Source organism: Atheta coriaria, unplaced genomic scaffold, assembly GCF_025399875.1.
Source record: "Atheta coriaria isolate IRGN ID8LTWV9N9 unplaced genomic scaffold, Caltech_Dcor_3.1 hic_scaffold_10_pilon, whole genome shotgun sequence".
Taxonomy (NCBI): domain Eukaryota; kingdom Metazoa; phylum Arthropoda; class Insecta; order Coleoptera; family Staphylinidae; genus Dalotia; species Dalotia coriaria.
In genome coordinates this window covers 461,564-477,174 of record NW_027045452.1, presented here as the reverse complement: position 1 = coordinate 477,174, position 15,611 = coordinate 461,564, and the positions used below count along the sequence as shown (strand labels likewise).

Sequence of the window (15,611 nt, the reverse complement as noted above, 5' to 3'; positions counted from 1 at the left end):
AAAAACTTACCGTTCTTAATTTTGGATTTGTCACTGAGATTCGTATGACTAAGTTGCATCTGTGTGGCCCAGGTAGTTTTCTCCGGTTCACAGTGATTGCTCACACCGCCTACTGGTTGGGCTCGGTTTAAATTCTTGACATAGTCCGGGGGGAAGTTCTCTAGCTCGTCGCCGGCACTACCATAGCTCCTCAAGGTGTCGAGATTGTTGTAAACTGGAGTGCAATTTGTCGTGTAAGGGTCGTTTGAGCTGGGTGTGAATGATAGTGGTCGCATACCCGCTGGTGGTTCCCGGTGATGATGGTTCACATCAAGATTGCTCATTTTGGAGCTGCGCTTGACGTCACCATGATCATGTCGATTGGAATTCAACACGACGTTCTTTGTGGGTTCATTCGCTCCACGATGGCGGCGATTTCGCTTACAGCGGCAAACCATACAGCAGATGCAAATTGTAGTAAGCAACAGCAAAAGAATAAAACATCCGACAAATATGTAGAACTGGTCCATGGTGATGTTAAAATTAGGGGATATTATTAGGGTTGTCGAGGGTAGAGGATTGCCGCATTGTGTACCAGTGGTGTTTTGTGGGCAAATGCATCGGAACGACCCAACTTCATTAATACATTGCCCGCCATTCAAGCAAGGAGCTGATTGACATTCATCCAGGTCAAACTCGCAATGTTCGCCGGTGAAGGAACGGCACTTACAGAGTGGTCCATCATCACCCTCTTCACAAACGCCGCCGTTTTTACAAGGATTTGGATTGCAATAACGGCCGTACTCGCATCGCTTACCGGACATAGAGAAGAGGCAATCGCAGGAATAATCACCTAACTTTGGTATGCATTTGCCACCATAGAGACACGGAATTGAAGCGCATGGATTCGAATCCATTTCACAGAGCGTACCCTTATAACGGTCATGGCACAAACACTCGTACCCTCCAATTGGTGTCAGCGATTCTTTACAAGTGCCACCGTTCATGCATGGTTGTGATCCACACGCCCCTAGTGGTTTTATGACCGCCGAAGCATCACAACTAAACTCGACATTAGCAAACCGTTTCAAAACTGCCACGCTACTATCGCCGCTCTTATGCAGAGGCACTGAAACTCGTGAAATGCGCACGTCATCCATACAGCCCGAAAATCCTCGCTGCACATCTTCGAACCCAAGAATAGAAGGATGTTGATGAACTTCAGCGCCCAAATAAATTTGGTCGCCCTGCAGATTCAAGATGTCGCTCACACCCGGTGCGGAGCCTTGCGCTGTATGTATGCCATCGACCGTTAGTCTCGCGCTGTTTTTCTCGCGTTCCAATCTAATTTCATGCCATTTTCCATCTGATACGTAAATGTTAGATGCGCTCACCCGTACTACGCCTTCACCGCTTCCCAATTCAAAACGATACTGCACAGCGCCATTCACAAGTTCCAGAATGTTATAGTCCACTTTACCGGATGCATACATTAGATTGCCAGTCGGTTGCAGAGTTCTTATTCGCAAACTTAAGCTAAGCTGATCTTCAATAGACTTTTTGTTGATAATTCTATATTGCGAGTAACTCTTTCCACTAAAGCTGATCGGATTTCTCGCAATATAGCACGTTTCATCATGGCAATTCGAAATATCAACTTCGCAAGTAGCTCCAGCATATCCAGGCGGGCACAAGCAGGAGTATTCCTGATTGGAGGCATCGGGGACGCAAATTTTAAACGTTGGGCAAGGGTCTCGAGCACACTTGTTGACGATTGTATCGCATCGATCCCCACCGTATCCAAGATTACAGATGCATTCTAATCGTTGTTCATGTTGGGCCGATACAAAGCTGGTAATTTCTGTTGAAATTGGTTTTATTTTCGATGTGTCCAACACATATCGATCTTGACACTCGCCGTTAATGCAATAGTTGTTCGTGCATTTCAAGCGCACAATTTCCTCCACAACTAATTTTGTCGAGTCTTCCAGTTCCCCGAGATGGTCATTCATAGCTTTACGCAGTTCGTCAGCTGGATAAAAACCATGCTCGGGTTTTCTCACTGTTAGTAACACATCGAGATCTTTTTCGACTACTATATGCCGTTTGGCGCGTAGATCCATGAGGTGATCGTTGGCAGGCTGGACGCTGACAATAACGACGTCCTTAAGCTTTGAATTCATTGCGTTGCGTACGGCGCGGACAAACCCTTTGCGATGACTAAGAACAAAAGCTTCGGGGCTTAACTCACGGAAGCGTATGGCGACCGCGTTGGCAAGCATTTCTTCTGTGACGATTTCCACATTTATTTTGACGATCGTATGCGCGTAATATTTGCCGTCCGTGACAGACACATTAAGGCGATAATCTCCAACATCGAGGCGCGGCAACGCCGTGAGTGTGCCGTTCGTGCGATCAATTTTAAAGTATTCCTGTGTAGGATAATTTATGCCCATTGTCGGCGAGAGCGAATACGTCAGAATGTCGTATTTGTCCTGATCGTTTGCATGCACGTTTCCGATAACGCCACCTGGGTACTCGTCCAAATAAGAATTGATGTTTATTTCAAGCGGTGTGATTATTGGAGGATACTGCGATTCTTCGATGACTTTAACGACAACCCACGCGTCCGAGTACAGTGGAGGCGATCCGTTATCAAACACACGAATTTGCAACAAGTAGGTGTCTCTAATTTTGTGATTAAATTTGGTGGCTGTGCGTAGAATTCCATCCTGCTCCAAGCGGAAAATATTTCCTTCGTTACCCGTCAGGAAATCATACGTGTACGGTTTGGTATTCGGATCGGTGTCGTTATCGGTGATGAGGAATTTGATAATCGGATAACCGATAGGTTTGTCTTCTTGTATCACGCATGAGTAATTAGTTTGGGAGAATGTCGGCGGATTGTCGTTCGCGTCAGATATCTCGATGTTCACATTAACCTGTCGAGACAGAACAGGAATGCCATTGTCCTTAGCGATGACTTCAAGGACATAAATAGAAATTGCCTCACGATCTAAACGGTTCGCCACTGAAATGTACCCGCTTTCGGGGTCGATTACAAACTGTTCGTGGTTGTCACCTTTCAAGATGGAATATTCAACGCGGCCATTGTCGTTGCTATCCAGATCAGTTGCAGACACTTGCAGGATCTTATCATTGATCTGGGCGTCTTCACGTATTCTTGCAGTATATCCGCTTTGGGCAAAAATAGGCGCGTTGTCATTGCAATCAACTACCGTGATATTAACCGTTGCAACATTGCTTAAAGGAGGAATACCTCCATCGACGGCTTGAATTGTGAGGAAATAATCACGTGCGCGCTCGAAATCCAACATTTCCGCAATTGTCATTACTCCCGATTGTCTGTCAATAGCAAACTTTTTATGTTCATTACCGCCGATAATAGAATAATAGATATCAGCATTCACGCCAGTGTCCTTCGATGTGGCAAGAACTCGCACTACTTCCGTGCCAACAGCGTCAATTTCCGGCACCACCGCGTAGTAATATTTCGAAGCAAATTCAGGCGGATTATCATTAATATCCTGAACGTTTATGATTAAAGAAGCAATGCTGGCTTGCTGTGGTGTACCCTGGTCGGTCGCTTGTACGGTGAGATTGTACAGTGCCTTTAATTCTCTGTCCAATGGCTTGGCCAAAGTAATGATGCCACTATCAGATGAAATTTTAAAGTGGTTGTTGTAGGAATCAATGAACGCATATTTTAGTTTTCGATTTATACCAATATCCGCATCGGTAGCATGCACTTTAGTTACCAGTGTACCCACTTCCACGTCTTCTGCCAGGCTAACCGAATAATTCGGCAAAGTGAACCTTGGCGGATTGTCATTTAGATCGGAGACGAGTAGTTCAATTTGCGAGGAACACTCCCATTCCGGGTGTTCTCTATCTTGCACATGCGCAGTTAACAAGTACTTACTCACTTTCTCTCTGTCCAGATGGGTGATAGTTTTAAGATAGCCGGTGTCTTTGTCAAGTGAGAAGTGATCGGAGCTGTCGCCGGTAAGGATATAGCGAAGGCGCGAATGCTCTTGTTCATCAATATCGTTGGCGAGCACGTTCAGCACCAGAGAGCCGGGAAGAATGCCCTCGCTGAGAATCTGTTTGTATCGGTACTTCAAACAATACGGTGGATTGTCGTTTGCGTCCAGTACCTTAATCGACACGTGCGTATTATCGGCAAAGAGTCCGTCCGTGACAAGGATATTCAGATCGTAATCCGGCACCGTCTCGCGATCCAGATCCTTGACCACGTACAACTCGCCTGTTTGTCGAATTTGGAACTGGGAGCCCGGGTCGCCGGCAGTAATATAGAACTCCACGGGTGTATTCAGATCAATATCAGCATCGGTGATCTCAAGCAGGGAAACAACCGTGCCAGGCAGGGCGTCTTCAGGCACTGCAGTTTGATAGAACTTCTTCTTGAATTGCGGGGGGCTGTCATTGTAATCCTTGAGTCGAACGAAAACTGATGTGTGCGCGGAATATTTAGGACTGCCATTGTCTGTTGCGCTCACGTGAAACTTGTACTCGGCCTTGGCCTCCTTATCAAGAGAGACAAGTGTCGTGATCCAACCAGTGAAGGCGTCAATGGCAAAGACATTCATTGCCTCGCCAGAATCGCTGCCGAAACTATAGCGCACCTCACCGTTGCTTCCCTGATCTTTATCATGAGCAATAACTACAAAACAAATAATTTAATAGTAATAATAATTAGTTTCTGATAGATGTAAGCGATTATAAAGTTACCTTTCAATATTGAAGTGCCTTCCACAACGTTTTCGGCTAAATTCAATATGTAGGGATTGCTCTCAAATTGCGGTGAATGGTCGTTCTCGTCTAAAACTTGGACGGAAATTTCACACAACGCGGTTAACGGTGGACTTGATTCAGTTTCGGCAAGTATTCCAATCAGATGCGAAACTTGTGCTTCAAAATCGAGCGGCCGGGCCAATGCTACCTGCCCTTGTGCGTTGACGACAAATTGTGGCTCGTCCTCGGACCCCGAGATGATTTTATACGTGACCGAAACATTGGAAACCATCTTGAGGCGAGCAATCACCGTGCCGGTAACGGAATTCTCGGAGTAGAAGAACTTGTCATCCTTGCGTTCGAAAATCGGCGGGCGATCCTTTGGTCCCATAATGAGTATGTTCACAGGCACGTCGGCATGTCGCTTTGGTTCGCCCCTATCCGTTGCTCGAACGAAAAATTGGAAAACTTGTCCCTCTATACGCGTGCATAAAATGAAACAAGAAAAAATATGATAGAGCGCATTGCAGATAAACATCAATTCAATTTACGTGCGGACTTACCGTATTTGGCGGCGTTGCGAGCCAGCGAGATGCCGCCCTCTTTGGGATCGATCGCGAAAATGTCGGTGACGCCGGACGATTTATCTTCATAAATCGAGTAGAGTAATCTGGCGGCTAATCCCTCGTCCGGATCGGCGGCGCGCACGTGCACAAACGACGTGCCTATGTTGTAGTTGGACGGCACGCTGGCCTTATATTCGCGCAGATGGAATTTGGGCGCGTTGTCGTTTTCATCCATGACACTGACACGCACGGTGAGGAAGCCGCTGCGTCCGCCACCGTCCGTCGCCATCACAGGAATCTCGTATGTGCGCTGCTTTTCTCGATCCAGGCGAGCTTTAGTCGTAATGCGGCCGCTCGTCTTATCGATGGCAAAGGTTTCACCCAGGAGGTCCGAGTGAATAGAGTAGGTGATGGCGCCAAAGTCCCCAAAGTCACCGTCCAGGGCTTTAACTTCCACAACAAACGAGTTGGTGGGTTTGTTCTCTAGCACCTGCACGTCCATCAGTACATCCGGGAAGACCGGGGAGTGCAAGTTTGCCGGAAGCAGTTCAACTTTGACTCGAGCGAAATTTGTATACACACCGTCCGAGACAGACACGTTGAGAATCATATGTTTCTGCTCGCCGAAATTGGCCAAGTTGGTCAATGAGATAATTCCGGTGTCTGGCTCCATGCTGAATGTTTGTTGTTCGTTGCCAGCGACAATCGTATAACGCAGACGGTTTTGATCCTCGGCATCTGGATCACTCGCTGTTACGATGGTAACAAATTGATCGCGTTTTGCATATACGGATATTCCACAGAAATATGAAGGCTGCTCAAACTTGGGCGCATTATCATTCATATCCACAACTACAAGTAAACAAATCCCACGCATTCAGAAAACAGATCATAAAGGTGAAAAGCTACGCTTACCTTGAAGCCACACGTGTGAGGTGCTAGACAAGCTTGGGACTCCATGATCCGTCGCCACGACAACAAAATGATGACTGTGAGCTGTCTCATGGTCTAAACTCTGCTTCAAAAAGACCGTTCCTTCGGTTGGATCAATGTGAAATATATCGGTACTATTTTGCAAGTCCTTCTTGATAGAATAGGTGATTTTCTGATTAATTCCGGTGTCGTTGTCGTTCGCGACAACTGTTAAAATTGGTGTACCAAAGGGTGCCGCCTCAGAGATCGAAACGTTGTAACTCTCCTGTGTGAATTCGGGCGGACAGTCATTTACATCTTCCAGAACCACCGAGACAGGAACTTCGGCATAAACGCCCGAGACCGAATCAGTCGCTCGTACAATTAATTCGTACTGCTGTTGCTCTTCATAGTCGAGTTCATCGACAACGGAAATTACACCTGTGAAGTGAAGATATTGATCTGTTTTGAGGAACGCGCTTTTACACAAGAGCAACATTAATGCGGCAAACACACAACAAGCACATTCAGCAAAATGTCGACTTCCTGCTAGAGCTAGAGGCGAATGAATGTGAACATGCATGTCATAATGGTATAAATGTAAAGCGTGCGAAATGGTCTTTCGATCAGTTATTGAGCGTACGTATTAAAGCGCAATTAATTTTGGTAAACTAAAATACTCACAAGGACCATTGTTACTGTCTGGAGCTGTGAAAAGTAAAGGGTACGTTTAGTAATTTTAAACTTCCACTAATGTCTAAAAATCTGTTTTCAGTGGTATTACAAGAACTACTACTGCTCCAAAGAACCCAAAATAAAACCGTCAAATATTATTTTAACACATTGATTAATAAATGGTTAATTTGGCTGACTGCGCTTACTACTAGTGAAAGGAGTGCAGTCAAAACAAATTGAATTCGCACGATTTGCAAAACTTGTTTCCCTCGTCGATGCGCCAGAGGGTTCGCTAGATTCGTCTCCTGTTAGATCACAATTTGGGAACGACAACGCAATGAAGAAACGAGAGTGTGTCGAATGTTCGTACTGTTTATGTTTAAAGTTTGAAAAGCAACGTACCTGTATTGAAGTCCAGCGCAAACTCCTCCAGTTCGTTTCCCTTGACGATGCTGTAAATTAATTTACGACCCAGCGGAGATTCGGCCTGCACGGCTAACGCTAGCGGCGAATGCAACTCGAAGTTTTCCGGTATCGACTCGGAATAGAATTGCTTCTTGAAGACAGGCATCGACCGATCGATGACCTTCACATGAACCGTCACATCCGTACGGCATGGGGTCATTCCTAAATATTTTTATAATTATAAAAACGGAAATAATAGTGTTAGCAAATGGTACCTTTATCATAAGCTGCAATAAGTAATTCATATTCCCTATTGTGGCCCTCTAAGCTTTGCTTAATTTCAATGTCGCCACTTTCTCGCTGCACTTTGAAAAGTTCACCGTGTCCTTTGATAAGCTCATAACGCACTTCGCCATTATCAAAGCTATCCATATCGATGGCGTGCACTTTGGCGATAATGCTGCCGCGTTTGTCATCGACTGACACAACGGCATAATAAGGTAGATTGACGAACATTGGGCAATTGTCGTTTTGGTCCATTACCGTGACGTTGACGATAACATGAGCCACCCGTGGCCGTTCACGGTCTGGTGACGCACTGCGCGCTTCTACAATAAGCTCATAATGTTCCTTTGTCTCGCGATCAAACGGCACCCCGGTGGTGTGTATCACTCCGGATGTCAAACCGATTTTGAACAAATTCGTCGGATTCAGGATGCGAAATTCGAGGTGTTCATTTAATGCACTGCCGAGAACATTCACCACACATACTGTTGCCGGTTTAGTGACATTCTCCATAATAGACCCTTCATAACTAGCCTTTTGGAATATTAAGCCTGAATTCTCAGATTGCTCAACTCGGATGTAGATCTTGGTGACGCTTGAAAACTTGCCATCGGAAACACGTACTTGCAGCTTGTGTGTTGACTTCATGTTATCGGGATCTAACACGGTAATTAGTCCACTCTTAGCATCAATACCAAAGATGCCAGCTTTGTTACCGTCTAAAATGTCGTAGCGTAGTTTGGTATTTGAGGGACTATCAGGATCAGTGGCATTCAGTTGAACAACAGCTACGTTTTTATATGTAGGTAGAAGCAGTGTGACATTGTAGTAGGAGTTTGTAAATTTCGGTGGGCAATCATTGATGTCAGTGATGGCAATGTCCACACGAGCGGTAGTTTCAGAAGACAAACGTGGTTTGCCCTTGTCCGAGACCTGGACATGGAAGGTAAACTTCTGGAAAGCTTCGTAATCTAGAAGACGCGTTGTGCGTATAGCGCCTGTGTTGGCGTCGATATGGAAGTACTGACGCGGTAAGATTTCAACAATGTCGTAGTGCAACAACGCGTTCACTTCGGAATCAGCGTCCAATGCTTTGATAACCAATGGATCACTAGTGTTGGTCAAAATTAGCGAACCAATCGAGGCTGATTCAGGTATGGTGCCCGTGTACACCGCTTGTAGGAACTGTGGGGCGTTATCGTTCTTATCAAGAATATGAACGATCACATTGCATTTGGCAGATGCGCTTGCCTAATATAAAAGTACATTAAAAATATATAGAAATAAATCTAAGAAATAAACTCACCATATTGACAGCTATCACAGTAAGATTATAAAACTTGGTGGTCTCGTAGTCTAACAATTTCTGCGTAATAATAACGCCCGTACTCGGACTGATAAGAAAAGCATCATCGGTGTTTCCCTCTAAAATATCGTACTGCAGAGAAGAAGTGCTACGCACGTTTAAGTGCGCAACGTAGCTGCCGAGTGGCTTGTTCTCATAAATCTCAGCGGCGACTTCCTTCTCGACGAATCTAGGCGGTGCGTTATCAGCCATCGTGAGCATAATGTGAGCTGGGACGGTAGCTGAAAGCGGTGGTTGGCCGTGGTCTGTTGCTTTAATGTACAACGTATACTCTGTGGCAGTGGCCAGATCCAACTCGCGTGCTACGCGTATGATGCCCATGTCCGGGTCGATGCTGAAGACGTTACCAACATTCCCAGTGGTGATTGAGTACGTAACGCGTGCGTTCTCACCCTTGTCGTGGTCCACCGTAAAGGCACGGAGTACAGCACTCCCAACCGCCGCCGATTCGTATACTTTTCCGACCAGAATTTGCTCCGAGAACTGCGGAATGTGATCGTTCTGATCGTGGACGATAATCTGCACGCGGGCATAGTTACGCTTCGCTGGAGTGCCGCCATCGCGGACCATCACGGTGAGTAAATGATCCGCGAGTGTTTCGCGGTCTAAACTATCCGCGAGCGTTATGGCACCCGTGATTGAGTCAACAGAAAATACATATAATGAGACGTTATTTCTCGCCGCATGCATAGTATAAATAAGCTTGCCGCCCTTGTCTTTATCAGTGGCTTTTAGTTTCAAGATTTCTGTGCCCACGGCGACTGCCTCAGAAATTTCCACTTTGTACAGAGAACTGCTAAACTCGGGCATATTGTCGTTGATATCCAGCACGTTAATCTTGATGGTGCCGTAGGTGGTATGCACCGCATCACTAACGCTCACGTTTAAAATATATTCACGTTGCATTTCGTAATCGAGCTGCTTCGCCAACAATAGATTACCATTATCGCGACCAATGTAGAATTCATTGCGTGGATCTCCGCCAACAATGTCGTACCAAAGAGTGTCATTGTCCCCATCCGTCGCTTGCACCAATCCAACATGGAAGCCAACTTCATCGCTTTCAGTTACCTGTATCATCTGCGTCTGTGCGTTTATAACAGGCACGTGATGCTTGGATTTTTGAGGAATTGTTATTGTACTGATAGCAATGCGACACGTGGCGGACTTGCCGCCACCATCTGTAGCGCGTACGTGTAACTCATATTCTTCTCCTTGATGGAAACCCGGATGTGCATAGACCATTCCAGTCGAATTATGAATCTTAAATTTGGTTTTGCCCCTGCCAGATTTGATGCTGTATTGAATTTCGGCATTCCGTCCGATATCCTTGTCGAATGCTAGAACCTAAGACGAGACATACGCATTCAATTCTCGAAACATTTCGGAAATAGAATTGCAGAATTATGACACTTCTACATTAATATGCTTCTCACTTCCATCATCGTCTGCGTTTTGAAGCAGTGAATTATGTGGATTTATGAGCGCTGAACTGCAAGTGGTATTAACAAAGTTTCGCATTGTGGTGCATTGAAACTATATCAACACAAGTGAAGTGTGCCGCTCGAAAAAAACCGGATATTAGTCGATGTCAAGTATATACAGAGCAGGAAACTTGCTGCTATTCAGGCTGAGTACTGAGCTGTTCGTGTGTGAGAAGTTCCCGAGCGGAAAGTCCCAAACACAATATTGGTCAAAGTGGTTAGAACTTATTGCGGATTAAGCTAGGAATAAACCGTTAATACTATTTTAGCGAGACCACGAGCGCACTATGTCAATATCTAGTTGTATCGAGAGTGAATAAAAAAATTACTTGTACGACAGGATCAAGTCCTTCCACATCAGATGCAGTGAAACGCTCCCAATCTTCTTCGTTTGCATCCGCTCCGTCGAAGTCATCAAAACTGGGCGTGTCATTCTGCAAGAAAAATATTTATCATTCATTTCAATTTTTTGTCATTAAAATGAATAATAAACCTGAAATGATGAACCTTCCTCATCGTTTTCGTCAATATCAATGGGTTGGAAGTTTTGGTCGTTTTGTATTCCCGCAAGCGCTGGCACTTGCATCTTGTAGAAAGTCTCTTGGAATTCGGGCGCATTGTCGTTCACGTCTACCACAGTCACTACCACTCGAGTAGTCGAATGTAATGCAGGCGTGCCATTATCCGAAATATGCACCTGAGAGAAATGAATAATGTTTACTTAAAATTTAATACAAACCGATGAAATCTGCTTGATGAATGTTGCAGAACAAACGCCAAAGACATCCTGTTGATAAGCTAATAATTTCACGCGTGGAAAATTAAATTTCGCATTTTCTTGCACGTGAGCGCTGCTCGAGTTAGCGCCAACACAGAAAACGACAGCTTATTCAAAAGGTGCGCGAGTTTCTGAGTTAATTAAATTGCTAAACGAAAATTCAAAATCACCCGCGCGTAAACAAGCGATAAACATAATATTGCTTCGTATAATTCCGAATATTACATAAACAATTAATTCACGAAAACGAAATCGCATCAAGTGTAATTTTTCGTATTTTTTGAGTTACGCATTGAACTCATAAATATTATGTAAATACGTAAAAAGCACGAAAACAACGCCAAAAAACGAACCGTTGTCGCCTGCGTATTTTTCCTTTTTTATAATTCACAGTATGTGTACGCATGCATGGCGTCGTAGAGTATGCATGATGACGGGGAGTGAAAACACGCCGAAAAATATGTAATTTTTCATTTGTATTCGCCGCGAGCGTGCGGCGCTCACGTAGTACGAGAGGGCTTATTCCGCTCCAAATGCAAAAGTTTTTTTTCTTTACGACTTCGTCTTCGAGACGCGCGCCGAATGATCGGGGGTTCACTTTGGGCACGGGCTGGCTTAGAAAAGCGTAGGCCCGTTCGCAACACTCTCACTCAAAGAAAGTACAGACACAAACGTCTGTTTTCAGATTCAGGTTTTTTCTTCTCGTTACGAACGCCAAATTTTCTTGCAAATATGCTATTAAGAATGAAATGTACGTACCTCCAGGATGTGTTCATCCTGCGTCTCTCTGTCGAGCCGTCGTACAGTCGTTGTGATATTTCCTGCAAGCAAATAAAATTAAACATTTTCCAGATACGCAAAAAAAGCGCGCAAAACGTCGAAAGAAATTAAATATTCCGACGTGTTCTTAAAGTATTAGCGTGCGGCCACAAAGCTGAACCCTGCAGTCCCAACGCATCCAGCCAGCAGTAGCCTTTTTCTTGCTTTGTTTAATCGTTCGTTCATTCCGAGCTCTTTTGCAAACGAGCAAAAAGCTTTCTTCATCAGCAAGAAATCGAAACGACCGACCGGTCGACGCAACAAAATATGTCCCGTAAGTCGGCAGACGTAAACCGATATTAAATTCGAAGCTTTGTCATTATACAGAGTGTCTGTCAAAATGAGTTGCGAGTGAAGTCAGTAGCAAGTTAAACACGCTAAGACTTTCCCCTGACAGCCCTGTATTATGTATGAGTATAGCAATAGTATAGAATATTAGTAAATCAGCTTAGCAAAGAATGGGTTGTGAGCGAATATTAAAGCCGCAAGGATATAGAAAAGCTCGCGAGAGAGTAACTACAGAGAAAAAACGAAACAGAAAAGAAATTGCCACACTGCCAACTGCAACTGAAAGAATCTTCACGTCTCGTAGGAGTGTTTTTTAAAGCTCACTTAGAGCCTTGATTTGCCGTGACAGCATAACAAAATGTATAGCCGAGATAATTTCGGCTGAAATTTTTATCGCTGTAAATTTCAGCACGCAAACGCAGATATATTATGCGGTTCATTATTTCTGCGGGTCGAGGCAAACACTATGTTTACGTTATGGCAACAGGAAATTAATACCAATTTACCAAAGTGCAGGTATGAGGCCCAACGCGATTCGCCATGCAGCTTTTTTGAACAAATGGAAATTTTTGCAGCGAACGTGGAAAGCTATAATTTTCGTGGAAATTGCGTGACAATCCTAGTCGCCGAATGCACAACAGAATCGAACACGTAATGCAATTTTCTATTCGTTTGCAAATGCACGTAGCGTTATTCCTCGCGGAAGAAAACAAACTGCCAAAAAATTAGGACGATTTGGCGCACACTTTAATTTCCTCTGACATTTCGTTCGGTATGATGGGCGCGGCGATAAAATCAACGCAAAAAAATATCATGCTGACGAAACCGCATAACTCATTTAGGTTCGTTAGCGTTCCATCGCGTCGACGTTGATTTGCAACGCTGCGATGCGTACGATGTGCGCACAGTATGTGGAAAACGTAGATAAACCGTTCATTATCAACGGTGCAATAATTCAAATACTAATTAAACGAATGTGTCTCGCGTACAGCGACCCGGGTGTTTCCAATCTAACTCGGGCCCAACATTACTCTTTCAGGCTTGCTCAGAGAAATTGGTTTAGCGCCACACATGTGGAAGTAAATAACGTAATAGTGTTGTAATTATTTAACAAATTGATTTTTTCTTTCGAAATCAATCAACAAAATTGTAACTTTTTGAAAAGTTGAAAAACATCTTTTTAGAGTGTTGGTAAACTTTTTAATGCATTTTGAATGGTTTCATAAAAGTGTCGGTCGGCTGGTGGACGACAGCATCGCCATTGCGTTGAATTTCAATCGAAAATCAGATTCCATCGTCCCGGTTGGTGAGTACGTGCACGGCTGCTGCGTGCCTCATCGTCAAAACGCGCCAAAGTGCCTAAACTTTTCTATCCATCCGGACGCGGACAGTTGCAGGATAGAATTGAGTACAATGCGAGCGTGATACGTGAAAGCAAACATCAAACACGCCACGTCCAGGACACTCAAAAATATTCACGCGCAGGGAAGTAGTCAGTGCACGCCGAGAAAGAAACAAAAAAGTTTTCGATTCCAAGTTCTAGCCGAAACGACGACCGAAACTTTTACCCTCACGTTGTGCACTCGCCACAAAATTTAAGCATCGAGCGCGCGCTGGATTGGTAGCGCAGGCTAGCGGCTCAGTTTCCCTAAGAGAAAATTGATTTAAATTGTTGTGTGCGCTGGTTGTCGTTGTGCTCGGGCGATATAAAAATTTAATCAAACGCAAGCTCCGGAGCCTCTGCAGCACTAACGCATTTTTCTGTATCGTATTTTCGTTACCGGTTTTTACGACTTTTTTATGTCTATATTATTTTTCCATGCTGGATCGTCCTTCGTCGGAGTAGCCTCTTTGCGAGGTCAAAGGTAAAATGAACAAGCCCGAAAAAAAAAACACATGAAATAGTACTACGTGCGCACGAGTGCTCCAGTTAATTATACATTTCAAAACAAATCAAGCAACTCATCAGTTTTGCGCCATGTGAAAATCCATATACACTCATCGTAGAAATTCCACATTGTGGAGGCGCCGCAGTGAGCTTAAAGTTTGCCGCCAAAGTTTCGTAATTTATTTATTGACGTTCATTGCTAACCAGCTGAAAGCACCGACAGCCGCTGACCAATAATATCGGAACGAAACGATTTAGAGAATCACGTCGCAACGTCGCTCGCGTGCAATAAAAGCACCATCATAAAAATCAAATAAAACTTTGCTTCCTTGCTATTTTGTAGCTTGAGAACAAACAAAACTAAAGCAATTCTTCAGGCTTAAACAAACGAATCTAATTGATCTAGCGTGAGACAGGCAAGCAATTACTAGTTGAATACTTGAGTAGTCAAAAACATTTTCGATTTCGTAACAAGGATTCATAGAATAAATAATAATAAAAAGTTTGATTAAATTCGATAAAAGTCAATTTGCAAAATTGGTGTCGGCGCAACATTCGCAACGCTGCATCGCACAGCACCCCGCCTTCCTTTTTCGTCCTGCGGATGATTGAAAAGGCATGCAAATTACATTTCCTCCTCATTGAACACGTCCATCGTTTCGCCGTCGTATCTGCGGATGCGCAGACGTAAGTGTTGCATGGAAAATCTATCAAGCTAAGAATAAGGCAACAAAGGAATGTTATGAATCTTAGCTGTTTTTTAACGCAACTGCTTGTGAGGAGAAAAAGTGGAGTTGATTTTGTCCGCCACATGCAATTCGCATTGCATTATTTACAATGTTGGTTTTACGACTCGGGTTGCTTCTAGCGCATCGCGTCAGCCGACACGACCGGATGAAGAATAAATGATCGTAAAAACATGACGCGCCAGACTTTAACATTCCTAGGATATTTCCTCTAATATTAGACACATAAATCGAATTTACGAACTGTCACAACAAGAAAATAATGCGTATTGAAATTCTCTTTCCAAATGGTTAGTTTTTATAATTCCTACGATTTTTTTTTAAAACTAAAATTACATTACTTACCGTTGTTGGTGTTAATAGTGAAGAATCCTTCCGGATTCCCACCAATGATCGTGTAGGTGATGCGCTGCTTGGGATCGGCGTCCCGGTCGGTAGCGCTGATTTGCGCCACCGGCGTTCCCTCAGGACTATCCTCAAGCACGCTCGCATAGTAGACCGCCTTCTCGCTCAGTGGCACATTATCATTCTCGTTGATCACGTCGATGTACACCTGCAAGCAGAAATCAAAAATTAGATTACGTTCTACCGTCTCTACCCGACCATCATCCACTAGAGCCTTAATTGCGCTTAATAAGTCGAAC

The 15,611-nt window shown here is 44.2% G+C and overlaps 1 protein-coding gene across 8 annotated transcripts in view; it reads right to left on the bottom strand.

The window, feature by feature from the left end:
- Positions 1-15,611, bottom strand: part of kug (FAT atypical cadherin kugelei) — a 104,752-nt gene that overhangs the window by 2,007 nt on the left and 87,134 nt on the right. For 5 of the 8 annotated variants that reach the window (XM_065314329.1, XM_065314331.1, XM_065314334.1 and 2 more), the window contains exons 5-16: positions 15,313-15,520; positions 11,986-12,047; positions 10,942-11,145; positions 10,778-10,882; positions 8,905-10,311; positions 7,589-8,849; positions 7,311-7,535; positions 6,918-6,941; positions 6,237-6,674; positions 5,319-6,173; positions 4,753-5,232; positions 11-4,684 (exon numbers count right to left, since the gene is read on the bottom strand). In XM_065314329.1, coding sequence (XP_065170401.1) covers positions 11-4,684; positions 4,753-5,232; positions 5,319-6,173; positions 6,237-6,674; positions 6,918-6,941; positions 7,311-7,535; positions 7,589-8,849; positions 8,905-10,311; positions 10,778-10,882; positions 10,942-11,145; positions 11,986-12,047; positions 15,313-15,520 — 9,943 coding nt within the window. The remainder of the gene's footprint in view (positions 1-10; positions 4,685-4,752; positions 5,233-5,318; positions 6,174-6,236; positions 6,675-6,917; positions 6,942-7,310; positions 7,536-7,588; positions 8,850-8,904; positions 10,312-10,777; positions 10,883-10,941; positions 11,146-11,985; positions 12,048-15,312; positions 15,521-15,611) is intronic. The other 3 variants (XM_065314332.1, XM_065314336.1, XM_065314333.1) reach the window with 2 other exon arrangements.